Source organism: Haliotis rubra, unplaced genomic scaffold (assembly GCF_003918875.1).
Source record: "Haliotis rubra isolate DU_JTF1 unplaced genomic scaffold, ASM391887v1 Scf1806, whole genome shotgun sequence".
NCBI lineage: Eukaryota > Metazoa > Mollusca > Gastropoda > Lepetellida > Haliotidae > Haliotis > Haliotis rubra.
Window position 1 is genome coordinate 68,023 of NW_025765788.1, and position 26,825 is coordinate 94,847.

Consider the following 26,825-nt stretch of genomic DNA (forward strand, 5'->3'; position numbering starts at 1 on the left):
CGTGAACTAGAATAAACATGAAGGTCCTCGTCTTCGTCGCCATTGCCTGTCTGCTGTCTGGAGCCAACGCTGCTGGCTTTGTTGACACCATCAAAGGTGTTGCAAGCAGCGTCGGTAACGTCTTCACCAGCCTGTTCAACGACCTGAAGACCCCCCTGAAGACAGTCGCTAACACCCTCGTCGACAATCTGAAGACTGCAGGAACCCAACTGTTGGCCACTGGAGCTCAAAGTATGTGTACATTAAACACAGTCACTTAAATAAGTTGGTTTAATGACTGGATGAAGAGTGTTTCAAGCCAAATGTATAAACGAAAGTCGGGCGTTATCATGAAGGACTAGAGGGCACATCCGATAGAAGCTTTGCACATTGGACCTGTGTGGAGGATAAATCCCAGTCGTTTTCCAGTTTCATAAAAGTGTCTTATAGACAACATCTAATAATCACACACCAGACAAACCTAGATCAATGATACATGAAAACACAATGCCATAAATAATATTTTTGAGCACACTTCCTGTCTGCTTAAACTTGAAGCCTTCGTTTTAATGTAAATTCTACAATCTTGTAAACTGTATCACTTCTTTGTTTTCAGGTCTTCTAGGGTCCCTGTCCCACGTTGGTGCCCCCGCCACCAGAGACACCGAGTATGTTTTACTTATGTTAATATCGATGTATTTCAGAAGGATATGAGAATTCAGGGTTTGCAACGTGGCTCAGTACCGTCGTCAACTCAATGCCGGATTAATGTTAAGCAAAGCCCATTTCCGGTGTCACCAGCCGTGATATTGCTGGAATATTGCTAAAAGCTGCGTAAAACTAAACTCTCTCTCACTTAAATCACCCTCCACGCTAGAATACGAACATGCGTCCCATGCAATCTGTGCGAGACGACCAAGCGGAAAGGATTGTCAGTCTAGATGACTTGGATGACTCCTTGTCCTCCTGTCCTAAATCAGCAGATTAACTGATGTACGTCCTGTTATTTACGGACTGCCATAGTAAAGCCAGAACAAGTCTACATATTTCTGTAAATAACGATACGATATACCGTATTAATATTATATATAATTCGTTCAGCCTCTTGACTGGAGTCAGCAAGTTCGTCACTGAGGGCAAGTCTGTCGTCGCCAAGCTGTCCGAGACCCTCGGGTCCCTGTACCACTCCGCCATGACCTCCCTCACCAACATCGCCCAGAGAATCTCCAGCATGGACTTCCTCAAGGAGCCCCTCGACAAGATCCTGTCTGAGATCAAGAACGTCGTCAGTACGTACACGTAACTCTACATTATTACGTCCCGAAATAATACAACAAATCAGATCAGATCATAACATCTTTGTTCAGGTTTCCTTCCCCCTGACGAAGTAAGTTGATTCATTTGATTGTGTCGTTATGCTAATGCATGTTCCATTTCACTGCTAAGAAGATCCACATAGATATTCATTATTCCAAAGTTGAATCTAAACTTTACTTTATACGTACTTTGTTATGTCCTTGTAAATTACAAAATATTTGACCTTAGTTCAATACAAATATACACGACCAGGACATCTTTGTTCATAGCTTCCATACCTTGTGACGAAGTTAGTCAGACCAGGTATATTCACAGGCGCGATAATGAGATTGACGTCGTAAGTAGTAGACGTTACGAAAAATCCCAACTGGTGGATATGTATCAGTTCAGAACTTCTTCTGTCACAGGCTCCATGACATACATTGACCTTCATTGCTCATATATTGAACGTGTATATTCATCGTGATGTTCTTAATAATATTTTTTTCTTTTCTTTAAGATGGTTCTCCTTCTTTCTTCCAGATCTTCACGACCTTTTCCAGAATTCCCTTTTGGAGACCCTCATTAAGAACCCAGGACAGTTCCTCATTAAGGCTGCCGAGGGTCTTATCAGCAAACTTGGCAACAAGAGATCTGCCCTGACCGACACCCTTTCCTCTGTTGGACAGCAGTTTGCCTCCCTCTTCAAGCCAGTTGTTGATGCTGTCAAGCAGGTAGGAACTGCATTGGATCACACAGTGAAACACTGGATCACACAGTGAAACATTAGATCAAACAGTGAAACATTGGGATCACACAGTGAAACATATATTCAAGGACATATTCCAGTCATGATTGAAACAAGCATTACAAAACGAAGTATAACTGTTCCTATCACAATCCTTAGAATATACTGGTCATATGATAACCAGCACACTTGCCGTGACATGCAAGCTATAAATGTGTCATGCTGCAAACGTATCATTAAACATTGCAATAAAGATTTAAATTGTTCAGTACACATGACAACGAAATGGACAATGGACGTGTTGTGCATAATGACAATGTTTTCATTTGTCAGCACGTCTCCACCCTCGGCTCCACACTCTCCTCCACCGCCACCGCTCTCTTCGGAGCTGTCAAGCCAACCCTTGACCAACTGAGCACCCAGCTCTCCGGACATGTCCAGGCCCTGAAGGACAGCGCCACTGAGCTTCTCGGACACGGACAGAATGCCCTGAAGGCTCTCTCTCTGCTGCTGCTGGAGACATCATGAGTAAGTTGACTGGGAATTGTGTTCTCCATAATTTTCAAAAGAGTATGTCACGTTCTTAAACAACCAGTCGGGAACATGGTTTCGTTTTTATTCAATTTGTATTCATTTCACATTTAATTATTTAATTTCAAAACAGTACTCATGCACTAAATGGAATCAAATTTCATCTTAAAGTTTTACTTGTTAAAAACAATAAAACCCAGTCGTGAGCACAGTTTCCTTTTATATTCCTTTTTGCAATGACTTCAAATCGGTCACTTGATATTAGATTCGGTTAAATTTAGTTGTATTCTTGCTTCAGCCCAGACCATGGGAAACATGCAGGCCCCCCTCCAGAAGATCGTCGACACCGGCAAGGATGCCGTCCAGACTATCACCAACACCCTCGGCTCCAACTAAATGCTTCGACTGTATGCATTAAAAACAAATAAAATCACAAAGAAGAACATATGGGTATATTTTGTCAATTTCACACAGTCATTTTCAAACTTATATAAATTATCATTCAACTGCCAGGAAAAGACAGTATCCATCCATGTTTGATTTGGCTGAACAAGACATGGTTACTTGATACTGATGTATTTGATCTATATTTGTCACAACACAAGCTGTACCTGAGGGAAAAAGTGTGAGAATCTTATAAAGGACGTCCAAACACAGGCTAACGGTGTGAATTTTTAGTTGCATAGGTAGCAAGAGAGGTAACGACATCCTGCAGTACACAAAGCAATAACGTGAGATAACATGCTAAAAACATGATACATCTTTCACATACAATTACATATTCACATTCACATATAAATATCTTTGACAATGAGGCATAAGATCATTGTCTGGATTACATAAATAATTTATCAAGGGCGATAACTCATATACACGTACTATACATGAGGTATACAATGAACAAGGGTAATTGTTATAAATTACATTGAATGTGTTCAATACAATAATCTTTTACCACTTTATGGTATCCATGATACGAATTGCAATCAGTGAACATATCTGTTATAATATATTATCTACAATATATACAGAGAGTAATAGTTAATATTAAAATTATCCGTACCCTGTGGGTGACACTCGGGTGCTCATTCTCCTAGGACTGCCACCTATGTCTTACAGTGTCTGACTCTTCTTGAAACGGGGGCGGTAGGTGTAGCCTAATGGTTAAAGCGTTGGCTCGTCACGCCGAAGACCCGGGTTCGAATCCCCACAAGGGTACAATGTGCGAAGCCCATTTCTGGTGTCCCCCGCAGTGATGTTGATGGAATATTGCTAAAAGCGGCGTAAAACCGAACTCAGTCAGTCTTCTTGAAACAATGGTAATCGACCGTTTCAAGTAGTCATTGATCACACCAGTCTGTAAGTCAACGTGGTGTCAAGTGCAAGACGGATGAAAAAGTGCACAGTTTAAACTGTCCAAAGGACACAAGGCTTGAGCTAGAACAAAAAGGAGACAATGACTTAAACATGGACTAAGCTGAAACCCCTTGTATCTTTATAGACTGTTCCAAAAGCATAGTAAGGAGAAGTTGAGAAACTACTGTCCTAACAACTTTAAATTCCTAGAACATAAAAGCACTTGAATAAGATGAAACTTTTGACATCAAACTAGCTGATTATAAGAACTGGTGTCTTCCACAGTTTGGCCACGTTTCCTTTGATGCAGGCGAGGCTGCAGCGATGTATTAAATTCACCAGAAGACCGAAAACAGCCTTTGGGATAGTTTTCCAAGATCAAGCAAAAGCTTGGCCCATGTTTAATTTGGGTGAACATGGAACAAGAAACACATGATTATTTGATAGTGATAGTGATTCATTTGACAAAACACATACCTGGTAACAGGGGGCACGGGAAGCGAGAGAGACGTAATACTGGATGTGACCAGGTTTCCACTGATGCGGACAAAGCTGCGTCACCAGAAGACTGAAAGCAGCCTGTCGGATAGTTTTACACGTACTCAATTCAAATTGCTAACAACAAATTGATGTTCTGATGACACCCTATCCAATGCTATTACAACACACAGCGGGGGCGGATGCAAGAGGAAGTGACAAACACACCGCCCGCACCCCTCACCCCCACCCCCACCCCACCCAACACACGCATCTCAAATCCTGGACCAGCCCTGATCGGACTGATGGGGTCACTTTGCTGGGACACCTATCGTTTCCAAAACTCCCATCTTCAGGTGCGTCCACTTGCAACCTGAACGTATATGTAAGCAGCATATTGTACCAGTGTCACCTTAAGGTGGTCTCACATGCACCGTGAATTAGGGGGAGACCATAACGGGGTAGAGAACATTGTACTGTAGGTGTACTAGTTCTTCCTGTGGCAGTTTGGTTATGATGCAGATTGAGCAAGCGACTTGTTGATGTGAAGTTTAACGTCGCTAACCGGCCCATGGCATTGCATGGATGTTGCCCCGTTGTAGACACGCTGCTCACAAACAGACTATTGTGTTTCAAAGAAAACGTAACTCTTTGATATCGTAATAGGTTATCAATATTTAGTACTGAAGACAGTTGTAATGAAAGTACACGAATGTTGTTTCGTGGTTTCAGCATTTAATGGACAACACAGTTTGAATATATTTAAGTGTACCGTTATACAGCCATACCACTGATGACCATGAAGTGACAGGTACCAACAAAGAGGTCGTTATACCTGTGAGTTCGCTATAAGCCGCCTGGGTATCAAGTCCCCTAATGTGTTAATAGTGATTAACGCCAAACATGTCAGATGTATTGCTTAGTGATGGATCAGATGTCGTTAAGGTGACGTCATATTCGCTCAAATATGTCGCGAATCTGATAAACATGTACTTCATAATGAGAATAGAATCCTAACCATGGTACATTGTTCGAGAGCTCGAGGTTACTATGATCAGGTCTGTCCAAAGCGATGTCCCGATATAAGCTTTGTTTCACATCCTGTTAGCAATAGGCACATCCTAGATCCTAGATCGTTTTAGGGTACAACACGTGAAGCGTCTATGTGTTCCCCGCCGTGATATTGGTGGAATATTGCTAGAAGCGCTGTAAAACGTCAAGACTCACTCTTTGCAGCTTTCCTAGTCACTCTTTCATTGGTGTTAAATGTAAGATATGAATTTATTCACCATAATTGGTATAGCTGCTGAGCACCAATTCAGACACATCGTGACCGACCTGCATAATCTCAATCTCAGCGTCACAGCAAGTCCTTTGCTGAGTCAAAGATAATGACATGGACGTTAATGCCCTCTGTATGTGGCGTAGCTGCTACGACATTCCCAATTTTTTATGAGAGTGTGTTTTTTGTAATTTTTATTATCATTGATTAAGTGATAGTTATTATAGGTCATAATGTTTAAAGTTTTGAGTGTGGGTTGTGGGTCACATCTCGCATCATACAGGTTCAATGGCAATAGTATTTTTAGCGGTACGCCTTTTTCAGAGTTGCCTCCCTTGGCTGGCTTTAATTTGTTTTGTATGTTCGAGAAAATCGCCTAGTTCTGAGTGGATAATGGTACAGCCCAGCTTTGCTAGAATGCTCGAGAACTGTGTAAGAGCTATATGAAGTCTGGTTGTTGCGTTGTGCGATGGACTTTTCATATCACTGGATTAATGTAGACCTGAATGCCAATATCTGCTCCCACTGTAAATGTCAAGACTCTAGTGTCTTAATATCTTATATTTGTGACCCAATATTTTAGAATTTTGACTCAATTGCATTGTACTAGAAATCTGTATTGTCATTCATTGTAGTTTGCTCATTGTTTGTTCAATATATTATTGAATATTTTAGACTTGTCTGTGTTCTATTTTGCTGGTTCAAAGGGGACTCTTAAACCTTTTGCCAGGGCAATTTATTAACCGTGGCAAAAATATCACCTTGTGTTTGGCATCTACCTCTATTGCTATTTGGTAATGGAAACCCGATGTTGCCAAGGTAACGGTAATCCTGAAGTGACTGTCTGATAACATCCGGCCAGTTGCATGTATGGGTCTTGATGTTGAAAAGAAGAAGACGTGTTGACCTTCATCCACAGTCAATATTCGTGCTGGGATGGATCCTCGCAGTCCTGTAAGGACAGCTTTGTCGTGACCAGAGGAGAAAATACTATATGGCCTTGAAATCAACACTCTTCGTGGCAAAGGCTCTTTGGTTACTTACAATACATTGGATATATTCAGACAAGGATATGCCATCATGTCAATTACTTCGGACGCTCATTTGTCACAAATGTGGATACGTGGTAAACGACTGCATCCTGGTTCTTTCATCCGAGTTGAGTGCTTGATATGACACATAGTGAATGACGTTGAAGCTGATGATGTTGTTGAAGGTGGTGCTTTTGATGACGTTGACGCCGACAGACACATAGAGTTATTATCCAATGCATCAAGTTTGGTGTTTAATTTCTTGCGAACTTCTGCTGCCTTGTAACCGACATTTCCTCCTTGCTGTATAGGTCGGTGGGGTTTGGACGGAATGGCACTTGGGACCTTATTGGGGTGACCCGGCAAACCTCCACGAACACAACACCTCATCTCATTCTTACGTCGACTAGACACAGGTTATGACGGAAAATCAATCCATTGTTATGTACATGAATGAACTGTAAACAAAGGGAAAAAGCAATGCTTCACGCACAAATATGTGCTTCTGAGCTTCAGGTCAATTGTGTTTTATAAGTGTGACTCTTTCCAATAACACAAAAATATACACTTGTCAGTGAAAAATTGGCCTCCGCGTTCCAGATAAATATTTTCCTATCATGGCATCCAGCATACTGACAATTGGCATCCAGAATGTCACTGAACAGTTCTGAGCATCTGGCTTAACTGAAGGTGGTCTGATCAGCTCAAGTGGAAACATTCTTTATGAAGAGAATCATGTTCTCTTGTGTCTCGATTACAACCAAACGTAAACACACTAGATATTCGTCTCACATCACTCCCGTTCTTCGGTCACTGCATTGGATTCCCGTCCAGTACCGGATAGGATATAAAACTCTGCTCCTTGTTTTCAAAATTATGCACGGTCTAGCTCAGTACCTCCTAGATCTGTTCCACCGTTATACCCCTGCACGTTCCCTCCGATCGGATGACCAGTGTCTTTTGACAATTCCTGTGACTAGGACAAAAACACATGGTCACAGGTCACTCGAGACGGCTTGCCCTCATCTCTGGAATAAACTTCCATCTCACCCCAGAACACCATCAGACTTAGCTCTTTTTAAATCAAATCTAAAGACTTGTCTCACCACTGAAGCAGTTGTGATATCTATCTATCTGATATCAATGTCATCTTTGAGCCAGAAGCGTCCATGAGCAGTATACGTATATTGGCGCTATACAAGTATTTGTTTGTATACTGGGTCAAAATAAACTTCACAATTCATGTGGCAAACAAATATATGAATTGTATAGTGGACAGTTTTCGGGTATCATAATATTAATCACCAAGTATCGACTCAAGAAAAAGCTCAACACCGATATTGAAGTCAATCCAAACATCGTGGCCCCCACAGTAGTCTTAAAAAGTGTATTTCACGTGCCAATGGTCACGTGATCTTATCATTGCACGCGCATTCGCTCACACATGATCCCATCAACTGTACAAAGTGGAAAAACACATTTTAAAAGACTATTCAGAACAGCCAATGATTATGCCGCATCTCTCAAATGTGACTTTGCAAGGTCTCCACTGCAACGAACTGGCATCAATGCCAGGTCGACAACGTGTGACGTTACAGGCGGAGAACCGTCAATTAGTGTTACGTCACCCCTGTAACCGTTTGTTGACGGATACAGGAACCTGAAATGAGCTGTTTAGGGGTCGGTTGTCGGCACAAACCATTCCAAAGCGGCTTCGAGCTGCTCACCTTCGTGTTCGACGACCATATCGCGGAACCATTTCGACGCCATTTAGCGTTTGCTGTGGGCCCGACGGACACCTCCGATGGACTCAGAAAGATTGGAATCGAGTTGTCCTTAGTGATGAATCAAGCTTTACCCTCATTTCGTTGATAGTAGGATGAAAGTGTGGAGGCGACACCGTGGACGTAATGCTCAGTGTTGTGTGCAGGAAGTTTGGGGTCGGAAGTGTCATGGTTTGGGGTGCTTTCTGTGGCATTGCTCGTTCCCGACTTCTGGTTATCCGTGGGAACCTTAATGCTGCAGGTTACAGCGACCAGGTGCTAGCCCCCGAACTTATTTCATGGCAGCACATTTTCCAGGTCTGCACTTTCAAAATAACAATGCCAGACCCCATAGAGCCAACCTGACCAGGATATACTTGCAGAACGCAGGAATAAAGGTTCTTGACTGGCAGTCAAGGTCCCCTGATCTCAATCCGATCGAGCACATCTGGGATGCTCTTGGTAGAGGTCTGCGCACTCTCAGGAATCAATCCCATAATTTGCAGGATCTTGGTGCTGCTTTACAGGAACTATAGCACCGACTCCCCAATAATGTGTTTGCATGCATCAGACAGTCCATGAGAGGACGTTACTTTGCAGTTGTGAGAGCACGGCCATTGATGCTACTGACCGTTTCAAACAACAGATATAATTTCTTGTGACTTGACCCAAGGTCATCCCATTTACCCAACTCGGGATTGTTTCAGTAGAAGAAATCACTGGGGTGTGATAATTCCCTTTAATCCTTTATTTTGTTCCCTGTGAAATAATATCCGGGACCAAATGTAATTAAATATCAACAACTTTTGACTCAATGTATATCTGTATTTATTAATGAAATATATACAAGTTATCCAGTGATACAAGTTAATACAAAAGAAATACTTTGAAATACAAGAAATGAAATGATATCACATATAACATGAATAAAACATCAATATTTCACCGCAAATTCACCCTGCACAATCCGTAACTGTTAATCTATTTTAACACACCACACCCCCCTCCTCCCCAGTATTTTTGGGTAAGCTGGAATGAGCCCTTGACACTTTGTGTACGCCTTTTAAACCACATGGAACCGATATTGATCATTGTCATTATTCCCAGTTCATCCTGTCGACCTTAACAAATATTTGATCACCTCCTTTCTTTAATATGATATTTTATATATGATTGTGAGGTTTCCAGTTTGACTCAGTATATGTACTATGTATACAAGTGCCATATATATTTCGTGATGAAGGCATTAGTCTCATGTAGGCTGTAAACTATGTTGAGGAAGACCGTTCCACTTTGAGCAACGTGTTTGCTAAAATAATTGGCTTTAAGACTTATAAAATTCTATTTGGGTAGATATGAAATTCGTCCATAAATCTAAACACAGTTCAGGAGTGAGTGAGTGAGTGAGTTAATATTTAACGTCACATCGGCAATAATTCAGCCATATCGTGACGAGAACATTCGATATTGAAATGAAATATATGTATGTTATAAAAAACCTGCCGACGAAGGGCAGTAAACACAGTTCAGGATGTATCAACGACCCAGTAGTTGCTTTTAACCGCCGAACCGAAGACTTCCGATAACAACTGGGATGGAAGTATACGGAAACATTCTTCACATTGAGCAACGTGTTTGTTTTCATAACCTCGAGCTGCAAACTGATATTATTTTATTCAGGTACTAAGGTGGACATCGATCTTCAATTGGGTTGACATGGAAAAGGTTCTATCTACAAGATTTAAGTAGATCTATTTTAAGATCTACAAGAATTGAAATCAAACGAAGGAATTGTGGCAGAGTTTTTCAGAGAAAAAGTAGTGTCGGAGCTTCATTGTAACAGACAAGGACCTTTGAAATCCGATAAATAATCACACTTAACCGTCACACACTGTGAGCACATGTGATTATACATTTGCAACGTTCAACTTGATTATAACAGCTTAAGATGAAATCTTGATTGGAGGTGCTTCTGTGAGGTATATTAGGTGTGACACTTGTATCGAACACTTCGATCTGGGACAGTCAAGCACAAACCCCGTATAAGGATAACACGGTATTTCGTGTTTCTTAATGGTTTCATTTCAGTGACATGAGTATCCTGTCAAAACCTGTATGACTTGGGCATGTTTGATGCATCAGTTCACATAGCGTGACGGTTCACCCCACCTCAGACCAAACCAAGTATTAGCCAGCTTATGAAGACCTACCATCGTCATGTTAAATATGAATTACTGGAGTTTGCATGAATGAGTTCAAGCAATCAACCTGGTGGCTATTAACTGAACCATGAGACTCTGACAGGATGTCACGCCCCGGAGATCTAGGGCGGAATCTCAAACACTTTGTATGTAGGATGCGATATCAAACACTTGGTTAGAATGACACACCTGGTGGTATCTAGCAATTTGCAAACAAACCTTATGTATCGATAAAGGCATGGGATAGAGACAGGCAGATGTTCTAATCTTTGCTTGCCTATAATGCATACGGAATTTTACCATGCATATGTATGTGCTTGCACAGAAGAAGGGGTTCCACATTTGCGACTGATATGGTCTTTGCTCTTCTGTGTCGTCTAACACAATGACAAAATATTTCCTCTATAAATTTGTCTCACATATCTACTGGACTGAATCAGAGTTTGTTCACAGCTACCTTTTTGTTTAGAGAATGTGTTCCACCTGAGTTGTTGTGTTAAATTTATCACGAAATCAGCAGTCACTCCTGTTAGCAATGTCAACCGTGTGCAGATCCATTAAATGCTAATGTTATTATAATCACAGTCATGGGAAATCAAAAATAAGTCTTTACAAGACCGTTTTGTGAACAGAAGCGACATAAATATTACACTATATCTTCTTGGAAAGGTCATATATCGGAGGTTTGCAAAACAAATGTACTCGCATACTTAGATATGATAATTAGGAAACGACCGAGAAACAGACCCAAACTTCATTTCACATAAGGCTGCATGAAGGTTGATATGAGTTGATACGATACTAACTGTGTCGATGTTTAAGATGCATCATTGATTCAAAGTGTGTTTTTTATTGTTCCCAATGTGATGAGTACAAAAACATGATGAGTACAAGCATATAGAGGAATGTGTGCACATACAAGCTAGTGGGCTCAATAGCGATATAGTACACTAAGTGCATTGAATATCAATGTTAGTGATATGTTCTTTGTTTAATAGTCATTCAGGGTTAAATTCAGGGATGAGAGGAAACCATTTGACTAAAAAGCTTTCAACATTATTATTTCTTCTGGCAATGAATGATTCAGTGGTAAATATGTCTTTCAATATCCTTAAGTAATTATCAACTTTTGGAATTGTTTTTGTCAAAGAGCAAGTGTAAATATATCTCTTAGCAGATAAGATTATGTGGTTCAATAATGGGTTCTTACCTAAAAAGCCAAACCAAATCAAAGATTTTGTCAAATTAAGTGTTTGGATACGTTTCGTAATCCACTGTTCAAGTTTCTTCCAGAAAGTTTTGGTTTCATCACATTCCCAATATACATGGCATAAAGTTTCAACAGAATCATTACACAAAGAACATATTGTATTGTCCACCAGATTCATTCTAAAAAGTTCTTTTTTGGTATAAACAATTCCGTGCAGAAATTTATATTGAAAATCTAACAGTTTCACATCTCTTAAATTTTTTCTACAAGTATGAAAAATCAAATGCCAATCAAAATCAATACAGTCAAATAATGTTTCCCATTTTTGGCACATGTGAGGTTTAACATTTTCAGATAACAATTTATCATAAAATAATCTTGAACCTTTTCTTGGGGATATGAAATCCTTTTGGAGTGAATTTATTGTGAGGTCATTAATGTTTATATATCTATATTCCTTTAAAGTCTTTTTCCAAGGTTCAGGTAAAATATATATAACATATCCAAGATCTAAGTGAGTACCTTTTATATCAAATTTAAGCTTCAATTGATCAAAGGATATAAACCCATGTTCATCACAAAGATCTTTGATCGTCAAGATTCCACTTTTAGCCCAGTGACTAATGATGTGATTTGAGTTTTTAAAATTGTTATTCAACCATAAAGGTTGGGCTAAGATTTCGTTAATGTTCTCTGCATCTATGGTATTTTTGATACAATATAATTTCCATGCTTTTAATACGTCTTTCCAAAAAGGATTATCAACTGCAACTATATTCTGAAAATTTGCTCCATATTTTAGCATATCCTTAAAAGGAAAATTGCATGGGTTATCCGGATTTGTTTTTTAAGTATAGTTTGAGTGTAGATAATTTCATGGCGTTAACAAAGGTTTTAATATCAATCATCCGTAGCCCCCCCATTTTGTAATCTTTTTTTAAAGTGCTCCGTTTGATTTTGTCATTTTTGTCATTCCAGATGAATTTAAAAAATACTCTCTCAAGCGCGGTGAGAAAATCATCTGGAGGGTTAGGTAAAGTGTTAAAAATATGAACTAATTTTGAAAGAGCCAATGTCTTAATAACAGTAATTTTCCCTATCAGCGTCAAATGTCTTTTTCTCCAAGTTGCTAGTAATCTATTAATTTCTTCTAGTCTTTTCTTTGTGTTAATAACCCATAAATCATTCAAATCCGGAGTAAATTTAATTCCTAATACTTCAAATTGTTTTCTTTGCCATTGTATATTCAAATCTTCACATAGTATATCCCTGCTACCAGCTTTTGAGCCAATCCAGATTGCTTTAGTCTTATCTATGTTTATCTTTAGTCCTGACATGTTGTAAAATGTATTAAGTGTGTCTATAGCAGAATACAAGTTTTCATCTGAGCCATCAAAAAATAATTCAGTATCATCTGCACCTAATTTGTATTCTTGATCATCAATTACAATACCCTTTATAGTTTCATGTTGCCTTATCATACATCCTAGGATTTCAGCAACAAAAAGAAATAGATATGGAGATATGGGATCCCCTTGCCTACAACCCCGTTGATTTTGGAAGAAATCAGAGAGATGCCCATTCTGAATAACACATGAAGTTGTGTCATATGTTAAGACGTTAATCCAACATATAATCTTTGGACCAAAACCAAATTTTATTAGGACAGAATTGATCAAATCTTTAGAAACTGTGTCAAATGCTTTTTCGAAATCGATCAAAATTAATAAACCTGCCATGTCTCTTTTCTTAGTTTCAAACATAATGTCATATAAAAGTCCTGTGTTTTCACTTAATGTTCTGCCGGGTATGAATCCAGTCTGGTTGTTATGTATCAGGGAATCAAGGGTAGTTTTTAACCGATTTGAGATACATGCGCTTATTAATTTATACAGAGCATTTAATAAAGTAGTGGTCTCCAATTCTTCAATAAGTTCCTATTTTATTAGCTTTAGGTATACAAGTGATAACTCCTCTCTTCATGGTAAGAGACATCTTATTTCGTTTTGATACATCTTTGATAAATCTGAAAATCGAGACCTTTAGTTCTTTCCAGAAGAATTTAAAGAAATCAATTGGGAAATCCATCTATACCTGGGCTTTTGTTATTTTTCATACTTTTTATTGCCAATGATATTTCGTTTATGTCTAATTCTTTTTCCAATTTGTCTCTCTGTTGGTGACTCAAGGTTGGAGTTATCACATTTTCTAAACATGCATCAGTCCCATAGTTCTCAGCAGACAAAACACATGCGTACACAAGGACAAGTGCCTCAAGCAAAACGTTACCTACAACAAGTCTTAATGAATGAAAGCAGTGGTCATTGTGGTCATTCCAACTGTAAAACACACGTAAAGCGTCTCAGTGTTCCAAACACTGACACCATGACAAACGGTTCATATCACTTTCGACAAAACAATGCGGGAATAATTCAAAAGAAACTCAAATCACTGTGCTACTAGTAAGTATTTCAATGGTTTTTCCTTCATTTGTTAAGACAAATTGACAGTTTCCTGCCACTGGTTAGCAAAAGCAAGGTGTCACAGATGGCACGGTACTTGTTGTTGCCGGAGATGTCACAGACGACGTTGCCTGCGTGGAAGATGGTAAAGGTGATGTGGCAGTTGTGGCAGTCGTCGATTGAGTAGTAGTTGTTGCAGGAGGTGTCAGTGTTGACGATGACTGCGTAGAAGTATCTGTTGAAGAGGTGGTTGCAGCAGTCGTCGATCGGGCAGTTGTTGTTGCAGGAGGTGTCACTGTTGACGATGACTGCGTAGAAGACGCTGATTATGGGGGGAATGTGGCAGTTGTCGTTTCAGTAGTAGTTGTAGCCGGAGGTGTCACTGTTGATGATGACTGCGTAGAAGTAGCTGATGATGTGGCGGTTGTGGCAGTCGTCGATTGTGTAGTAGTTGTTGCCGGAGTTGCCACTGTTGATGATGACTGTGTGGAAGATGGTAAAGATGATGCAGGGGTTGTGGCAGTGGTAGATTGCGTAGTAGTTGTTGCCGGAGGTGTCATCATTGACGATGACTGCGTAGAAGTAGCTGATGAAGCGGCAGTTGTGGCAGTCGTCGATTGTGTAGTAGTCGTTGCCGGAGGTGTCACTGTTGACGATGATTGCGTGGAAGATGGTAAAGAAGACGGTAAAGTTGATGCAACGGTTGTAGCAGTCGTCGATTGGGCAGTGGTTGTTGCAGGAGGTGTCAGTGTTGACGATGACTGCGTAGAAGTCATTGGTGATGCAGGGGTTGTGGCAGTGGCCGATTGGGAAGTAGTTGTTGCCGCAGGTGTTTCTGTTGATGATGACTGCGTAGAAGACACTGATGATGCAGCTGTTGTGGCCGTCGTCGATTGGGTAGTAGTTGTTGCCGGAGGTGTCACTGTTGATGATGATTGTGTTGAAGATGGTAAGGATGATGAAGGGGTCATGGCAGTGGTCGATTGCGTAGTAGTTGTTGCCGGAGGTGTCACCATTGACGATGACATCATAGAAGTAGCTGATGATGCGGCAGTTGTGGTAGTCGTCGATTGGGTTGTAGTTGTTGCCGGAGGTGTCACTGTTGACGATGATTGCGTGGAAGATGGTAAAGACGCTGCAGGGGTTGTGGCAGTCGTCGATTGGGTAGTAGTTGTTGCCGGAGGTGTCACTGTTGATGATGATTGTGTTGAAGATGGTAAGGATGATTCAGGGGTCATGGCAGTGGTCGATTGCGTAGTAGTTGTTGCCGGAGGTGTCACCATTGTCGATGACAGCATAGAAGTAGCTGATGATGCGCAGCAGTTGTGGCAGTCGTCGATGGGTTGTAGTTGTTGCCGGAGGTGTCACTGTTGACGATGATTGCGTGGAAGATGGTAAAAGACGCTGCAGGGTTGTGGCAGTCGTCGATTGGGTAGTAGTTGTTGCAGGAGGTGTCACTGTTGATGATGACTGCGTAGAAGTAGCTGATGATGCGGGGGTTGTGGTAGTCGTCGATTGGGTTGTAGTTGTTGCCGGAGGTGTCACTGTTGACGATGATTGCGTGGAAGATGGTAAAGACGCTGCAGGGGTTGTGGCAGTCGTCGATTGGGTAGTAGTTGTTGCCGGAGGTGTCACTGTTGATGATGATTGTGTTGAAGATGGTAAGGATGATTCAGGGGTCATGGCAGTGGTCGATTGCGTAGTAGTTGTTGCCGGAGGTGTCACCATTGTCGATGACAGCATAGAAGTAGCTGATGATGCGGCAGTTGTGGCAGTCGTCGATTGGGTTGTAGTTGTTGCCGGAGGTGTCACTGTTGACGATGATTGCGTGGAAGATGGTAAAGACGCTGCAGGGGTTGTGGCAGTCGTCGATTGGGTAGTAGTTGTTGCAGGAGGTGTCACTGTTGATGATGACTGCGTAGAAGTAGCTGATGATGCGGGGGTTGTGGTAGTCGTCGATTGGGTTGTAGTTGTTGCCGGAGGTGTCACTGTTGACGATGATTGCGTGGAAGATGGTAAAGACGCTGCAGGGGTTGTGGCAGTCGTCGATTGGGTAGTAGTTGTTGCCGGAGGTGTCACTGTTGATGATGATTGTGTTGAAGATGGTAAGGATGATTCAGGGGTCATGGCAGTGGTCGATTGCGTAGTAGTTGTTGCCGGAGGTGTCACCATTGACGATGACAGCATAGAAGTAGCTGATGATGCGGCAGTTGTGGCAGTCGTCGATTGGGTTGTAGTTGTTGCCGGAGGTGTCACTGTTGACGATGATTGCGTGGAAGATGGTAAAGACGCTGCAGGGGTTGTGGCAGTCGTCGATTGGGTAGTAGTTGTTGCAGGAGGTGTCACTGTTGATGATGACTGCGTAGAAGTAGCTGATGATGCGGGGGTTGTGGTAGTCGTGGCTTGTGTAGTAGTTGTTGCCGGAGGTGTCACTGTTGACGATGATTGCGTGGAAGATGGTAAAGAAGACGGTAAAGTTGATGTAGGGGTTGTAGCAGTCGTCGATTGGGCAGTGGTTGTTCCAGGAGGTGTCACTGATAACGATGACTGCGTTGAAGACACTGATGATGCAGCTGTTGTGGCAGTCGTCGATTGGGTAGTAGTTGTTGCCGGAGGTGTCACTGTTGATGATGACTGCGTAGAAGCAACTGATGATGCAGGGGTTGTGGCCGTCGTGGCTTGTGTAGTAGTTGTTGCCGGAGGTGTCACTGTTGACGATGACAGCGTAGAAGTAGCTGATGATGTGGCGGTTGTGGCAGTCGTCGATTGGGTAGTAGTTGTAGCCGGAGGTGTCAGGGATGATGATGACTGCGTAGAAGAGGCTGATGATGTTGGGGTTGTGGTAGTCGTGGCTTGGGTAGTAGTTGTTGAAGGAGGTGTCACTGATGATGATGACTGCGTAGAAGTAGCTGATGATGCGGGGCTTGTGGTAGTCGTAGCTTGGGTAGTAGTTGTTGCCGGAGGTGACACTGTTGATGATGACTGCGTAGAAGTAGGTGATGATGTGGCACTTGTGGCAGTTGTCGATTGGGTGGTAGTTGTTGCCGGGGGTGTCACTGTTGATGATGACTGTGTAGAAGTAGCTGATGATACGGGGGTTGTGGTATTCGTGGCTTGGGTAGTAGTTGTTGCTGGAGGTGACACTGTTGATGATGACTGCGCAGAAGTAACTGATGATGTGGCGGTTGTGGCAGTCGTCGATTGGGTAGTAGTTGTTGCAGGAGGTGACACTGTCGACAATGACTGCGTGGAAGATGGTAAAGATGATGCAGTGGTTGTGGCAGTCGTCGATTGGGTAGTAGGTGTTGCCGGAGGTGTCACTGTTGATGATGACTGCGTAGAAGTAGCTGATGATGCGGGGGTTGTGGTAGTCGTGGCTTTGGTAGTAGTTGTTGCAGGAGGTGTCACTGTTGATGATGACTGCGTAGAAGTAGATGATGATGTGGAAGTTGTGGCAGTTGTCGATTGGGTAGTAGTTGTTGCCGGAGGTGTCACTGTTGATGATGTCTGCGTGGAAGATGGTAAAGATGATGCAGGGGTTGTGTCAGTCGTCGATTGGGTAGTACTTGTTGCCGGAGGTGTCACTGATGATGATGACTGTGTAGAAGTAGCTGATGCTGCGGGGGTTGTGGCAGTCGTGGCTTGGGTAGTAGTTATTGCCGGAGATGTCACTGTTGACGATGACTGCGTGGAAGATGGTAAAGATGATGCAGGGGTTGTGGCAGTCGTCGATTGGGTAGTAGTTGTTGCAGGAGGTGTCACTGTTGATGATGACTGCGTAGAAGTAGCTGATGATGCGGGGGTTGTGGTAGTCGTCGATTGGGTTGTAGTTGTTGCCGGAGGTGTCACTGTTGACGATGATTGCGTGGAAGATGGTAAAGACGCTGCAGGGGTTGTGGCAGTCGTCGATTGGGTAGTAGTTGTTGCCGGAGGTGTCACTGTTGATGATGATTGTGTTGAAGATGGTAAGGATGATTCAGGGGTCATGGCAGTGGTCGATTGCGTAGTAGTTGTTGCCGGAGGTGTCACCATTGACGATGACAGCATAGAAGTAGCTGATGATGCGGCAGTTGTGGCAGTCGTCGATTGGGTTGTAGTTGTTGCCGGAGATGTCACTGTTGACGATGATTGCGTGGAAGATGGTAAAGACGCTGCAGGGGTTGTGGCAGTCGTCGATTGGGTAGTAGTTGTTGCAGGAGGTGTCACTGTTGATGATGACTGCGTAGAAGTAGCTGATGATGCGGGAGTTGTGGTAGTCGTGGCATTGTGTAGTAGTTGTTGCCGGAGGTGTCACTGTTGACGATGATTGCGTGGAAGATGGTAAAGACGACGGTAAAGTTGATGTAGGGTTGGTAGCAGTCGTCGATTGGGCAGTGGTTGTTGCAGGAGGTGTCACTGATAACGATGACTGCGTTGAAGAGGCTGATGATGCAGCTGTTGTGGCAGTCGTCGATTGGGTAGTAGTTGTTGCCGGAGGTGTCACTGTTGATGATGACTGCGTAGAAGTAACTGATGATGCAGGGGTTGTGGCCGTCGTGGCTTGTGTAGTAGTTGTTGCCGGAGGTGTCACTGTTGACGATGACAGCGTAGAAGTAGCTGATGATGTGGCGGTTGTGGCAGTCGTCGTCGGTGGGTAGTAGGTGTTGCTGGAGGTGTCACTGTTGACGATGACTGTGTAGAAGTAGCTAATGATGCGGGGGTTGTGGTAGTCGTGGCTTGGGTAGTAGTTGTTGCCGGAGGTGTCACTGATGATGATGACTGCGTGGAAGATGGTAAAGATGATGCAGGGGTTGTGGCAGTCGTCGATTGGGTAGTAGTTGTTGCCGGAGATGTCACTGTTGACGATGACTGCGTGGAAGATGGTAAAGATGATGCAGGGGTTGTGGCAGTCGTCGATTGGGTAGTAGTTGTTGCAGGAGGTGTCACTGTTGATGATGACTGCAGAGAAGTAGCTGATGATGCGGGGGTTGTGGCAGTCGTCGATTGGGTAGTAGTTGTTGCAGGAGGTGTCACTGTTGATGATGACTGCGTAGAAGTAGCTGATGATGCGGGGGTTGTGGCAGTCGTCGATTGGGTAGTAGTTGTTGCCGGAGGTGTCACTGTTGATGATGACTGCGTAGAAGTAGATGATGATGTGGAAGTTGTGGCAGTTGTCGATTGGGTAGTAGTTGTTGCCGGAGGTGTCACTGTTGATGATGTCTGCGTGGAAGATGGTAAAGATGATGCAGGGGTTGTGTCAGTCGTCGATTGGGTAGTACTTGTTGCCGGAGGTGTCACTGATGATGATGACTGTGTAGAAGTAGCTGATGCTGCGGGGGTTGTGGCAGTCGTGGCTTGGGTAGTAGTTATTGCCGGAGATGTCACTGTTGACGATGACTGCGTGGAAGATGGTAAAGATGATGCAGGGGTTGTGGCAGTCGTCGATTGGGTAGTAGTTGTTGCAGGAGGTGTCACTGTTGATGATGACTGCGTAGAAGTAGCTGATGATGCGGGGGTTGTGGTAGTCGTCGATTGGGTTGTAGTTGTTGCCGGAGGTGTCACTGTTGACGATGATTGCGTGAAGATGGTAAAGACGCTGCAGGGGTTGTGGCAGTCGTCGATTGGGTAGTAGTTGTTGCCGGAGGTGTCACTGTTGATGATGATTGTGTTGAAGATGGTAAGGATGATTCAGGGGTCATGGCAGTGGTCGATTGCGTAGTAGTTGTTGCCGGAGGTGTCACCATTGACGATGACAGCATAGAAGTAGCTGATGATGCGGCAGTTGTGGCAGTCGTCGATTGGGTTGTAGTTGTTGCCGGAGATGTCACTGTTGACGATGATTGCGTGGAAGATGGTAAAGACGCTGCAGGGGTTGTGGCAGTCGTCGATTGGGTAGTAGTTGTTGCAGGAGGTGTCACTGTTGATGATGACTGCGTAGAAGTAGCTGATGATGCGGGAGTTGTGGTAGTCGTGGCTTGTGTAGTAGTTGTTGCCGGAGGTGTCACTGTTGACGATGATTGCGTGGAAGATGGTAAAGAAGACGGTAAAGTTGATGTAGGGGTTGTAGCAGTCGTCGATTGGGCAGTGGTTGTTGCAGGAGGTGTCACTGATAACGATGACTGCGTTGAAGAGGCTGATGATGCAGCTGTTGTGGCAGTCGTCGATTGGGTAGTAGTTGTTGCCGGAGGTGTCACTGTTGATGATGACTGCGTAGAAGTAACTGATGATGCAGGGGTTGTGGCCGTCGTGGCTTGTGTAGTAGTTGTTGCCGGAGGTGTCACTGTTGACGATGACAGCGTAGAAGTAGCTGATGATGTGGCGGTTGTGGCAGTCGTCGATTGGGTAGTAGGTGTTGCTGGAGGTGTCACTGTTGACGATGACTGTGTAGAAGTAGCTAATGATGCGGGGGTTGTGGTAGTCGTGGCTTGGGTAGTAGTTGTTGCCGGAGGTGTCACTGATGATGATGACTGCGTGGAAGATGGTAAAGATGATGCAGGGGTTGTGGCAGTCGTCGATTGGGTAGTAGTTGTTGCCGGAGATGTCACTGTTGACGATGACTGCGTGGAAGATGGTAAAGATGATGCAGGGGTTGTGGCAGTCGTCGATTGGGTAGTAGTTGTTGCAGGAGGTGTCACTGTTGATGATGACTGCAGAGAAGTAGCTGATGATGCGGGGGTTGTGGCAGTCGTCGATTGGGTAGTAGTTGTTGCAGGAGGTGTCACTGTTGATGATGACTGCGTAGAAGTAGCTGATGATGCGGGGGTTGTGGCAGTCGTCGATTGGGTAGTAGTTGTTGCTGGAGGTGTCACTGTTGATGATGACAGCGTAGAAGTAGCCGATGATGTAGTAGTTGTTGTCGGAGTTGTCAGTGTTGATGATGACTGCGTAGAAGAGGCTGATGATGGGGGTGTTGTGGCAGTCGTCGATTGGGTAGTAGTTGTTGCTGGAGGTGTCACTGATGATGATGACTGTGTAGAAGTAGCTAAAGATGCGGGGTTTGTGGTAGTCGTGGCTTGGGTAGTAGTTGTTGAAGGAGGTGTCACTGATGATGATGACTGCGTAGAAGTAGCTGATGATGCGGGGGTTGTGGTAGTCGTGGCTTGGGTAGTAGTTGTTGCCGGAGATGTCACTGTTGACGATGACTGCGTGGAAGATGGTAAAGATGATGCAGGGGTTGTGGCAGTCGTCGATTGGGTAGTAGTTGTTGCAGGAGGTGTCACTGTTGATGATGACTGCAGAGAAGTAGCTGATGATGCGGGGGTTGTGGCAGTCGTCGATTGGGTAGTAGTTGTTGCAGGAGGTGTCACTGTTGATGATGACTGCGTAGAAGTAGCTGATGATGCGGGGGTTGTGGTAGTCGTGGCTTGGGTAGTAGTTGTTGCCGGAGGTGTCATTGTTGATGATGACTGCGTAGAAGTAGCTGATGATGTCGTGGTTGTGGCAGTGGTCGATTGGGTAGTAGTTGTTGCCGGAGGTGTCACTGTTGACGATGACTGCGTGGAAGATGGTAATGATGATGCGGCTGTTGTGGCAGTCGTCGATTGGGTAGTAGTTGTTGCTGGTGGTGTCACTGTTGACGTTGATTGCATAGATGACGCTGATGATGCAGTGGTTGTAGCAATCGTCGATTGGGTAGTAGGTGTTGTGGCAGGTGGCACTGTTGACGATGACTGCGTAGATAACGCTGATGATGCAGTGGTTGTGGCCGGAGGTGTCACTGTTGACGATGACTGCGTGGAAGATGGTAAAGATGAAGCAGTGCTTGTGGCCGTCGTCGATACGGTAGTAGTTGTTGCAGGAGGTGTCAGTGTTGAAGATGACTGCGTAGAAGACTCTGATGATGCGGGGGTTGTGGCAGTTGTCGATTGGGTGGTAGTTGTTGATGGGGTATTGGTAGTTGATGCTGTAGTAGCTGGTTTCGGGGGACAGAGTTCAGGAGAAGATGTATCGCTCAATCTAAGTAACACCCCACATTCTCTTGTTGAGTCCACGTTTAGAGTTCCGATTTTTCCAGCTTTCGATTCCTCAATTATAAAATTCGCCATGAGTGCACTCAACAGTTCTGCCAAGATAGATCCTTGCTGTGTCAATACTATCTCGTAGATAAAGATCAAACTGCCGTTTCTGGAAAGAAAGTATTGACTAGTTACATGTCGATTATCTCAACATTACATCACATATATGTAAGCATTAAAAAACTGGTCAGTGTTAATAATCTTTTAACTCATGGTTAATCTATGATGGAACGCAAGGGAGGTATGTTTTTACTATTTCCGCCTTGTCTTTTCTGATGTTTCGTGTGATATGTAGAATGCTGAGAGACATTTTGTACAAGGCGTAACCATTCAAAACTTGTACGGTTTTGATATTGTCAAAACATTGGCATTTAAGAGACCACCCTTCCGACTGTCGGGACAATACAAACAGTCTAAATTGCTGTTGACATTACCTTATCTCCAGTACTGTACAGGAAGCGTATTGGTCCTTCAAAGGGGATCTGTCAGCGACTAACGTCTCGTTTATCTGTAAGAGAAACGCAGATGCCATTACCACACGGGTCATCCCTGTGAACTATGAAACTAATATTGCTGCTTGGGGGTTTGATTAATTCATCATACCTGGTTGCAGAATTCTGCAGCTTCCTCCTGAAACTGAGGACTCGAGGGGTTGGAGAGTTCAGGCGTGTACGTCTTATCCGTCACCCGCAGACTGGACTGTAGGCGACCTTGAAACACGAGGTTAGAGGTTAACACTTGGTTAGTAGTTGTTGCCGCAGGTGTCACGGTTGACAATGACTGCGTAGAAGAGGGTAAAGATGCTGCAGTTGTTGTGGCAGCCGTCGATTGGGTAGTAGTTGTTGCCGGAGGTGTCACTGTTGACGATGATTGCGTGGAAGATGGTAAAGAAGACGGTAAAGTTGATGCAGCGGTTGTAGCAGTCGTCGATTGGGCAGTGGTTGTTGCAGGAGGTGTCACTGTTGATGATGACTGCGTTGAAGTAGCTGATGATGCAGGGGTTGTGGTAGTCGTGGCTTGGGTAGTAGTTGTTGCCGGAGGTGTCACTGATGATGATGACTGCGTGGAAGATGGTAAAGATGATGCAGGGGTTGTGGCAGTCGTCGATTGGGTAGTAGTTGTTGCAGGAGGTGTCACTGTTGATGATGACTGCGTAGAAGTAGCTGATGATGCGGGGGTTGTGGTAGTCGTGGCTTGGGTAGTAGTTGATGCCGGAGGTGTCACTGTTGATGATGACTGCGTAGAAGTAGATGATGATGTAGCAGTTGTGGCAGTTGTCGATTGGGTAGTAGTTGTTGCTGGAGGTGTCACTGTTGATGATGACTGCGTAGAAGTAGCTGATGATGCGGGGGTTGTGGTAGTCGTGGCTTGGGTAGTAGTTGATGCCGGAGGTGTCACTGTTGATGATGACTGCGTAGAAGTAGATGATGATGTAGCAGTTGTGGCAGTTGTCGATTGGGTAGTAGTTGTTGCTGGAGGTGTCACTGTTGATGATGTCTGCGTGGAAGATTGTAAAGATGATTCAGGGGTTGTGGCAGTCGTCGTTTGGGTAGTAGGTGTTGCTGGCGGTGTCACTGATGATGATGACTGCGTTGAAGTAGCTGATGATGCAGGGGTTGTGGTAGTCGTGGCTTGGGTAGTAGTTGTTGCCGGAGGTGTCACTGTTGATGATGACTGCGTAGAAGTAGCTGATGATGCGGGGGTTGTGGTAGTCGTGGATTGGGTAGTAGTTGTTGCCGGAGGTGTCACTGTTGATGATGACTGTGTAGAAGTAGATGATGATGTGGCAGTTGTGGTAGTTGTCGATTGGGTAGTAGTTGTTGCCGGAGGTGTCACTGTTGATGATGTCTGCGTGGAAGATGGTAAAGATGATGCAGGGGTTGTGGCAGTCGTCGATTGGGCAGTGGTTGTTGCTGGCGGTGTCACTGTTGATGATGACTGCGTAGAAGTAGATGATGATGTGGCAGTTGTGGCAGTCGTGGCTTGGGTAGTAGTTGTGGCCGGAGGTGTCACTGTTGACGATGACAGCGTGGAAGATGGTAAAGATGATGTCGTGGTTGTGGCAGTCGTCGATTGGGTAGTAGTTGTTGCAGGAGGTGTCACTGATGATGATGACTGCGTAGAAGTAGCTGATGATGCGGGGATTGTGGTAGACGTCGATTGGGTAGTAGTTGTTGCCGGAGGTGTCAGTGTTGATGATGACTGCGTAGAAGTAGATGATGATGTGGTGGTTGTGGCAGTTGTTGATTGGGTAGTAGTTGTTACCGGAGGTGTCACTGTCGACGATGACTGCGTGGAAGATGGTAAAGATGATGCAGGGGTTGTGGCAGTCGTCGATTGGGTAGTAGTTGTTGCCGGAGGTGTCACTGTTGATGATGACTGCGTAGAAGTAGCTGATGATGCGGGGGTTGTGGTAGTCGTGGCTTGGGTAGTATTTGTTGCAAGAGGTGTCACTGTTGATGATGACTGCGTAGAAGTAGATGATGATGTAGCAGTTGTTGGAGTTGTCGATTGGGTAGTAGTTGTTGCCGGAGGTGTCACTGTTGATGATGTCTGCGTGGAAGATGGTAAAGATGATGGAGGGGTTGTGGTAGTCGTCGATTGGGTAGTAGTTGTTGTAGGAGGTGTCACTGTTGACGTTGTTTGCGTAGATGATGCTGATGATGGGGGGGTTGTGGCAGTTGTCGATTGGGTAGTAGTTGTTGCTGAAGGTGTTATTGTTGATGCTGACAGCGTAGAAGACGCTGATGATTTGGCAGTTGTTGTACTCATCGTGTGGGTAGTAGTTGTTGATGGAGGTGTCACTGTTGACGATGATTGCGTAGATGACGCTGATGATGCAGTGGTTGTGGCAGTTGTCGATTGAGTAGTTGTTGTTAGTAATGACTGAATTGAAGATGCTGCTGAAATTGTGATGGAGGCAGATGTCGTCTTGGTAACAAGAGTTGTAAATGTTGCTGAAGGAGCGATTGTGGCAGACGTCGACTCGGCAATGGGTGTTGAAGATAATGCTGAATCGGCTATTGTGGCAGATGTCATCTGGGCAACAGGCGTCGAATCTATCGCTGAATTTGTGATTGTGGCAGATGGCACAGTGGCTGTTGACGATGACTCTGTTGATGTAGATGATGTTTGTAATGAAGCCGAAACTGTGGCTGAGGACGACTGAGCTGTTGATGATGATGGAGTATTGGTGGTTGATGCTGTGGTAGCTGGTTTAGGTGGACAGGGTACAGCAGACGATGTGTCGCTCGATGCCGTAAGTACCACGCCACATTCTCTTCTTGAGTCGACATTTAAAGTTCCGATTTTTCCATCTTTCGATTGCTCAATGATAAACTGCGCCAAGAGGTCACTGAACAGTTCTCCTAAGCTGGATGCTGCTTGTGGCACTACAATCTCGTAGATAAAGATTAAACTGCCGTTTCTGGAAAGATGGTATTAGAAAATTAAATGTCGATTTTCTCAACATAGCATCACATCACATCAGCATTTAATAAGATATACAAATAGATTAAAATCAACACTCAATTATGTTCATTATAACCCAATGTCAAAACTATAGCTGAAAATAAGCAATGTTTAAAACCTTGAGGATTAATTGGTTAAGTCATGGTTAATCAGTGATAGAACACAAGGGCGGCATTTGTCAATGTCCGCCTTGTCTTGTCTGATGTGTCGTGTGATATGTAGAATGCTGAGAGATATTCTGTGCAACATCACGACCACTCAAAACTTGTATGGTGTTGATATTGACAATCACCATGGCCTTCAAGAGACAGGACAAACAGTCTGATTTGCTGTTGATATTACCTTATCTCCAGTACTTTACAGGAAGAGTCCTTGTCCTTCAATGGGGAGCTGTCAATGACTAACGCCTCCTTAATCTGTAAGAAGAACGCGCCATTGTTACACGGGCCATTACTGTGAACTATCCAGCTAACATTGGTGCGTCTTCAGTATGTAAGATAGCTTACTCTTTAAATAAGATATTCGTTCACTTTTTCTATACGTCATAATTCGATAATTATTATATTGCTTGTTTGTTTGATTAATTCATCATACCTGGTTGCAGAATTCTGCAGCCTCCGCCTTAAACTGAGGACTTAAGGGATCGGCGAGTTCAGGCGTGTACGTCTTATCCGTCACTCGGAGACTGGACTGTAGGCGTGCTGGAAACAAGAGGTCAGAGGGGGGTGACGCAAGGTCATGGTATATGTGGAGAAACTTTAACAACCAGCTATCTCAGTCCATTGTTATGCCATACAGCTAGATAGTTGTACTGTCCTGGGGCCCACCTAAGGCCTTCAGTTTTCTAATGCTTGCCCTAAGAAGCGACTGAATTAGATCAGCCTCGGACAGAGCGATCATATTGTCCATCACTTGTCTGCCGGGACGTTTCATGCAAACCTCCGTGGTAACATGAACATCCGCTCGCTGGTTTTATTTAAAGTGTCAGTGTTGGCTAGGTGCCGTTGCTGAAGTCAAGGTGTCA

At 43.9% G+C, this 26,825-nt stretch overlaps 3 protein-coding genes across 3 annotated transcripts; all 3 read right to left on the minus strand.

The window, feature by feature from the left end:
- Positions 1 to 3,147: 3,147 nt before the first annotated feature.
- Positions 3,148 to 17,885, minus strand: LOC124273468 (flocculation protein FLO11-like; the record flags this gene model as incomplete). Its single annotated transcript, XM_046708739.1, has 7 exons — positions 3,148 to 3,165; positions 14,972 to 15,375; positions 15,795 to 15,880; positions 16,239 to 16,264; positions 16,593 to 16,738; positions 16,959 to 17,014; positions 17,146 to 17,885. Coding segments are annotated over 7 exons (1,476 nt in total), but the record flags the coding sequence as incomplete, so codon positions are not given.
- A 427-nt stretch (positions 17,886 to 18,312) lies between these two features.
- On the minus strand, positions 18,313 to 21,106 carry LOC124273469 (integumentary mucin C.1-like; the record flags this gene model as incomplete). The annotated part of the gene is made up of 3 exons (XM_046708740.1): positions 18,313 to 18,391; positions 19,627 to 19,946; positions 21,026 to 21,106. Coding segments are annotated over 3 exons (480 nt in total), but the record flags the coding sequence as incomplete, so codon positions are not given.
- Positions 21,107 to 22,927: 1,821 nt separating this feature from the next.
- Positions 22,928 to 25,369, minus strand: LOC124273470 (cell wall protein DAN4-like). Its single transcript, XM_046708741.1, has 5 exons — positions 25,218 to 25,369; positions 24,969 to 25,161; positions 24,548 to 24,796; positions 23,642 to 24,205; positions 22,928 to 23,110 (listed from the first exon to the last, which is right to left on the minus strand). The coding sequence occupies exons 1-5, from the start codon at positions 25,367 to 25,369 to the stop codon at positions 22,928 to 22,930; spliced, it is 1,341 nt and encodes a 446-aa protein (XP_046564697.1).
- Between the last annotated feature and the right edge of the window lie 1,456 nt (positions 25,370 to 26,825).

Coding starts and splice junctions, on each gene's coding strand:
- LOC124273470 (XM_046708741.1), bottom strand. CDS start 25,369: ATGACATCTGCCACAATAGCCGATTCAGCATTATCTTCAACACCCATT. Junction 24,206..24,547: donor CCACAACCACCACATCATCA/TCTACTTCTACG, acceptor GCCACAACCCCT/GCATCATCTTTACCATCTTC. Junction 23,111..23,641: donor CTACGCAGTCATCATCAACA/GTGACACCTCCA, acceptor TCTTCTACGCAG/TCATTGTCAACCGTGACACC.